Genomic DNA, 7,277 nt, shown 5'->3' on the forward strand with positions numbered 1-7,277 from the left:
CATTTTATTTAGTAACTACTTACAGTAGGGGAAAGAGCTCAGCTCCATTCCAATTTGTGCTGAAGTGACAGGTATTTTAAAGGGGAATGAGGGAGGGAGGAAGAGCAGGGGCTCAAGTGAAAAATTACAAAGGGTCGGTGAGTGTGAATACCCATGAAGCTAGCTGGCAATTATCAAAGTTAGGATTCTGTCCTCCCACAGAGACTGGAAGACAGGCCCTATCCTTCCTGATGATTTCCTTTCAAAAGAATAGCTTTCACATCCTTGAGAAAGACACCCCTAGTTGTAGGAGATACAGATATATCTCAGAGGGACTGGGGAATGATTCACAATTGTAACCCCATTTTAGTAAATGCTCTGAGAAAAGAAGGTCAAGGGTTTATCTTCAGGTGTTGTCTTGGAGTAACAGTAAGTTCTGGCAGCCTTGAGCTTTCTCAGGCAGGCATTTTATTAGGAGGATCTGTGAAAGCAGGCATTCTCATAAATTACTGGAGGGGCTGACCCCATAGAGAGCAATTTGGCAATATTAACAAAATTATTAATCCATTTACCCTGTGACCTAGAACTTCCACTGCTGAGAATGTATTCTGCAGTGATATCTGTACATGTATGAAATTGTTTTCTACAGTTATGTTACATCATGATTTTTATAAATAATAGCAAAAGATTGGAAACAATAGGAGACTAGTTAAATTGTGGAATTTATGCAGAGGATTACTATACAGCTGGAAGAAGGATGAAGAATCTCATATCTGTGCATTTAATATGGTAGCCACTAGCTACACATGACTATATTTGAATTCATTTAAATAAAATTTAAAATTCAGTTCTGTGGTTTCAGTAGCCACATGTGGACAGCACAAATATAGGACATTTTCATCAATGCAGAAAGTTCTGTTGGACAGTGCTGCTTTATACAGTGAGTACAAAAATATCTCTAAAATTTAGAAACTTTTTATATTACTTTTATAATAAATAAAGGTACCTAAAGATAGAAAGTATTGTGTAAAACAAAGTTGAGGTTCTTTGCAAGAGATTAAAACCTGAGTTCCAAACACTTGGACTCTTTTCACAGATTTTTTTTCTTAAAATCAACCTCCCCCATTTTTCTACTGTTAGTTTACCATTTTTCATATGTATCAATATAATTCCAAGTGGATTGCATATTATGGGAAAACTTCATCTGGTACAGTTGTTGAAAGTGAACACAGTGTAAAGAATTCTTGAATTATTTTTTAGCTAGCTTTTACTGTTTTGTTTTTTCAGGCAAAAGGCTAGAATCAAGCATGCCTGAAGACGTAATCTTCCTTACCTATTTATTGAATGCATGCTTTAAATAAATACTAGATTTGCTAGGTGCTGTAGCAAAATGTTACAACTATAGTCACTGCTTTTTGGAATATTCTGAAATTAGGTTGTAATATAATAAGAAAGATACTTGGTCTCTCTGCAGTGACTAGCACATAGCTTCTAAAACCTTTGGAATCTCCTGAGTGAGAAGAGTATCTTTGGTATGCTAATGAAGTGACTTAGCGAGGGGTGCCTAGATAGTTTCAGGATGGAAGCTGGTCACCAGAAAGACAAAATCTTGATTAGAAGCTTAAAACTTTCAGCCCTAACTTCCAACTTCTAGGTAGATAGCATCAGAGTTGAATTGAATTATTAGACACCCAGCTGAAGAAATGGGTCTGGAAAAAAACACATATTTGATGTCTGGAGGGGAAAAAAATCCTTGGCATACTTTTATGTGGTGCAAACCTAGTAAATGTTTATTTCATTGTCTGGCTTATTTTAATGTTGTCTAAGAAGAAAATAATAGGAACTAATTACCACCTTAGTGTGCAGTAGTTTTTAAAAATGGGGAATTGGGGGGTGGCTCCATAGTGTAGTGGTTAGCACGTCTGCTTTACACGCAGAAGGTCCTGGGTTTGCGCCCCAGGTGGAGCCATGGACCATACCCTGGGTGCGCCAGGCCCCGGGTGCACTCCTTGAGCGTGTTGGAGGAGATGCCCTGCCTTTAGAGATCCAGTTCTTAAGGGGAAATGGCAACATCCATAGGTCAGGGGTGGATGTCGGAGGGAGGGGAACTAAAGAGAGGGGAAAAATGGGGAATTGTACTATAAATTTGAGATCCTAATAAATAAATAACTTTAAACAGATCTACAAAAAATAAAGAAATTCCTTTTCTGGACAATAAAGCTGCAGACTTTAGAGAAAAAGAATCATCTTTGAACTTACCTTACCAAAGTCATGACTGCTCTGATGCCTGTCTGATGAAAATGCCACTAACCTTCAAGGGAGAAAACCCTCTGCAGCTACCAATCAAATGCCACTTCCAAAGACGACATGCGAAGACAAACTCTCATTCTTCAGCACTCCACGTGAGTTATAAAACCCCTTGTGGAAGGAGTCTACGAAACATGGAGGAAGTTTTTCGTTACCTGCTTGAGACAGAGTGTAACTTTTTATTTACAGATAACTTTTCTTTCAATACCTATGTTCAATTGACTCGGAATTACCCAAAGCAAGAAGAAATTGTTTCTGATGTGGATGTTAGCAATGGAGTGGAATCGGTGCCCATTTCTTTCTGTAATGAAATTGACAATAGAAAGCTTCCATACTTTAAGTACAGAAAGACTATGTGGCCACGAGCATACTATCTGAACAGCTTTTCCAACATGTTTACTGATTCATGTGACTGTTCTGAGGGCTGCATAGACATGTGAGTAGAAAAATACGGCATTTCAAAAAATGTTTTGAATGTAGGGGTACTTGTCTAGAAGTCCTGCTATGTATCAATTTGTCTGTCTAAAACTGTTCACCAGGAGTCTAAAATGGAAAGATACACTCTCTCACTAGTGATGGGAAGGAAAACTTTTTACCAGTTATTATAGTAATTTAAAAATTATTTCTTCCAAGGATGAGTATTTCCTTTAAGCTAGTACCATAATCGTAACAACAACAATTGCAGCTAATGCCATTGGAACAGTGCCAGACACTGACAGTTATTTTACATACATTTCCTTATTTAATTCTCACAAAACTCCATGAGACAAGTAATGTTATTTTCTGTTATAAATAAAGAAATTGAGAAGCCAGTCATAAGGCCAAACAAATTGAAGAGCCAGGGTGTAAACCCATGTTCTTAACCACACTATGTTGTATGTTGTATTTTACTTTTACAAATCATTTCCTGACAACTTTTTTAGAAAGTTAATGGTGCTTATAATTAGTACTCTCTTGATCATAACATTGGCATTCCATTAAGAAAATGGAAACATGTTTTAATATATCAGGACTTTGAAATCATTTCATTTTAAAGATGTGTACTAAACATGTTTTTATAGGTACGACATATAGAATGGAGTCGTGTTATATGTACATTTAATGCAAATTTAGCTTCTTGTACTAGGCAAAAGAGAGATAAAGAGAAATAATTTAAATAGTATGGATAGTAGTTTTCACCATCCTCTGAGTTGGGAGTGTTAAATGAGATATATAAAACCTCATTTTGTCTCAGTTCCTTTAGGCTTATCATAAAGGAAACCTGTCACTGTGCCAAATTTAATTCTGTTTAAAAATAAGTTTATTTATTTTTTTGTTGTTTTTAGCATTGCCTCTAAATATAACCCAGCTATATCTGGCCAAGCCCAATCCCTTTCAGTGCTGGAGAAAAAAACTGTTGGTCATTGTTTACTCTGTGATCAGTTTAAGAGAATTTTTAAAATAATTTGATTATATGTAATTTTGGAACACATAGAAGTAAACCCCACCAAAGGTATAATTTCAAACAGTTACAGCACACAGAGGCGTTGAGGACCATGAAGGTAGTTCAAGTCCCAACAAATGGGAGAACTCGCACCTGAAGAATCAGAGATAAATGTAGAATCTGATTGAAAGACTTTACAATTGGTATGTTTGATATGTCCAAAGAAGTAAAATATTAGCACCCATAAAAAAGAAGAGATTATTTATTAAAGGTATATATATATGAAAGAGAACCATTTGGAAATATGGGAAATAAAATATATGGTCATCGAAATAAATTAAATAGATGGACTAAATGTTAGCATTAGTGTAGCTGGAGAAAGAATTAGTGAATTGCAAGGCAAAACATCTCTAAGAATGCAAAGAGAGAAAGACATAAGGAAAATAACTTACACGTTAAAAAATGTGGAAGATAAAATATAAACTGCAAGATAACATCTGCAATGAAGAAAAGAGCAACGCCAAAGAGATAATAGCTGAGAATTTTCCAGAATTTAAGACAAGAGTCGTGAGAGTAAAAAAGCCTACTGTGTACTAAGAAGGGAAAATAAGATAAATGTAAATCTAAATATATCACAATGCAACTTAAACAGTATCTAAAGAGTAAATCTCAAACACTATCAGATAGGACAAAATAGACTGACAACACACTTTTCATCAGAAATAATAGAACAAAAAAGAGGTACAATAGCTTAAAATGTTGTAGGAAAATAAATGTAAAACTAGAGTTCTTTACTAGAGAGAGGGAGTGGACTGTTCAGTTATATAGCAATTGAAGACGTGCATACTTACTTCCCAACAATAGCACTTTTAAGTATATTTAGTGTTGTTTTCCAAGCTATAGAATTGTACTATAAATTTGAGATCCTAATAAATAAATAATTTTAAACAGATCTACAAAAAATAAAGAAATTCCTTTTCTGGACAATAAAGCTGCAGACTTTAGAGAAAAAGAATCATCTTTGAACTTACCTTACCAAAGTCATGACTGCTCTGATGCCTGTCTGATGAAAATGCCACTAACCTTCAAGGGAGAAAACCCTCTGCAGCTACCAATCAAATGCCACTTCCAAAGACGACATGCGAAGACAAACTCTCATTCTTCAGCACTCCACGTGAGTTATAAAACCCCTTGTGGAAGGAGTCTACGAAACATGGAGGAAGTTTTTCGTTACCTGCTTGAGACAGAGTGTAACTTTTTATTTACAGATAACTTTTCTTTCAATACCTATGTTCAATTGACTCGGAATTACCCAAAGCAAGAAGAAATTGTTTCTGATGTGGATGTTAGCAATGGAGTGGAATCGGTGCCCATTTCTTTCTGTAATGAAATTGACAATAGAAAGCTTCCATACTTTAAGTACAGAAAGACTATGTGGCCACGAGCATACTATCTGAACAGCTTTTCCAACATGTTTACTGATTCATGTGACTGTTCTGAGGGCTGCATAGACATGTGAGTAGAAAAATACGGCATTTCAAAAAATGTTTTGAATGTAGGGGTACTTGTCTAGAAGTCCTGCTATGTATCAATTTGTCTGTCTAAAACTGTTCACCAGGAGTCTAAAATGGAAAGATACACTCTCTCACTAGTGATGGGAAGGAAAACTTTTTACCAGTTATTATAGTAATTTAAAAATTATTTCTTCCAAGGATGAGTATTTCCTTTAAGCTAGTACCATAATCGTAACAACAACAATTGCAGCTAATGCCATTGGAACAGTGCCAGACACTGACAGTTATTTTACATACATTTCCTTATTTAATTCTCACAAAACTCCATGAGACAAGTAATGTTATTTTCTGTTATAAATAAAGAAATTGAGAAGCCAGTCATAAGGCCAAACAAATTGAAGAGCCAGGGTGTAAACCCATGTTCTTAACCACACTATGTTGTATGTTGTATTTTACTTTTACAAATCATTTCCTGACAACTTTTTTAGAAAGTTAATGGTGCTTATAATTAGTACTCTCTTGATCATAACATTGGCATTCCATTAAGAAAATGGAAACATGTTTTAATATATCAGGACTTTGAAATCATTTCATTTTAAAGATGTGTACTAAACATGTTTTTATAGGTACGACATATAGAATGGAGTCGTGTTATATGTACATTTAATGCAAATTTAGCTTCTTGTACTAGGCAAAAGAGAGATAAAGAGAAATAATTTAAATAGTATGGATAGTAGTTTTCACCATCCTCTGAGTTGGGAGTGTTAAATGAGATATATAAAACCTCATTTTGTCTCAGTTCCTTTAGGCTTATCATAAAAGAAACCTGTCACTGTGCCAAATTTAATTCTGTTTAAAAATAAGTTTATTTATTTTTTTGTTGTTTTTAGCATTGCCTCTAAATATAACCCAGCTATATCTGGCCAAGCCCAATCCCTTTCAGTGCTGGAGAAAAAAAACTGTTAGTCATTGTTTACTCTGTGATCAGTTTAAGAGAATTTTTAAAATAATTTGATTATATGTAATTTTGGAACACATAGAAGTAAACCCCACCAAAGGTATAATTTCAAACAGTTACAGCACACAGAGGCGTTGAGGACCATGAAGGTAGTTCAAGTCCCAACAAATGGGAGAACTCGCACCTGAAGAATCAGAGATAAATGTAGAATCTGATTGAAAGACTTTACAATTGGTATGTTTGATATGTCCAAAGAAGTAAAATATTAGCACCCATAAAAAAGAAGAGATTATTTATTAAAGGTATATATATATGAAAGAGAACCATTTGGAAATATGGGAAATAAAATATATGGTCATCGAAATAAATTAAATAGATGGACTAAATGTTAGCATTAGTGTAGCTGGAGAAAGAATTAGTGAATTGCAAGGCAAAACAGATCTCTAAGAATGCAAAGAGAGAAAGATATAAGGAAAATAACTTACACGTTAAAAAATGTGGAAGATAAAATATAAACTGCAAGATAACATCTGCAATGAAGAAAAGAGCAACGCCAAAGAGATAATAGCTGAGAATTTTCCAGAATTTAAGACAAGAGTCGTGAGAGTAAAAAAGCCTACTGTGTACTAAGAAGGGAAAATAAGATAAATGTAAATCTAAATATATCACAATGCAACTTAAACAGTATCTAAAGAGTAAATCTCAAACACTATCAGATAGGACAAAATAGACTGACAACACACTTTTCATCAGAAATAATAGAACAAAAAAGAGGTACAATAGCTTAAAATGTTGTAGGAAAATAAATGTAAAACTAGAGTTCTTTACTAGAGAGAGGGAGTGGACTGTTCAGTTATATAGCAATTGAAGACGTGCATACTTACTTCCCAACAATAGCACTTTTAAGTATATTTAGTGTTGTTTTCCAAGCTATAGGTTTAGTGGGATGTAAAACTATCTAAGGGTTGTAACTAGTATTTTTTAAATTAAGTAGTAAAAAAAAAATACTCAAGTATTTTCACACACAATAAGGGTAATGTTTTATGCCACTGTTTTTTCAGTTTATGCTCATACACATGTATAAGTATGTATGCTT

The 7,277-nt window shown here is 34.4% G+C and overlaps 1 protein-coding gene across 13 annotated transcripts in view; it reads left to right on the top strand.

Annotated features, from left to right (window-relative positions):
- The window catches only part of LOC105298868 (histone-lysine N-methyltransferase SETDB2), a 102,847-nt gene that overhangs the window by 37,150 nt on the left and 58,420 nt on the right, over positions 1 to 7,277 (top strand). For all 13 annotated transcript variants that reach the window (XR_002782819.1, XM_023536702.1, XM_023536696.1 and 10 more), the window contains one exon: positions 2,159 to 2,722. Coding sequence is in view for 12 of the 13 variants with exons in the window: in XM_023536702.1 (XP_023392470.1) it covers positions 2,159 to 2,722 (564 nt within the window). In the remaining variant the exon portion in view is untranslated. The remainder of the gene's footprint in view (positions 1 to 2,158; positions 2,723 to 7,277) is intronic.

Source organism: Pteropus vampyrus, unplaced genomic scaffold (assembly GCF_000151845.1).
Source record: "Pteropus vampyrus isolate Shadow unplaced genomic scaffold, Pvam_2.0 Scaffold167, whole genome shotgun sequence".
NCBI lineage: Eukaryota > Metazoa > Chordata > Mammalia > Chiroptera > Pteropodidae > Pteropus > Pteropus vampyrus.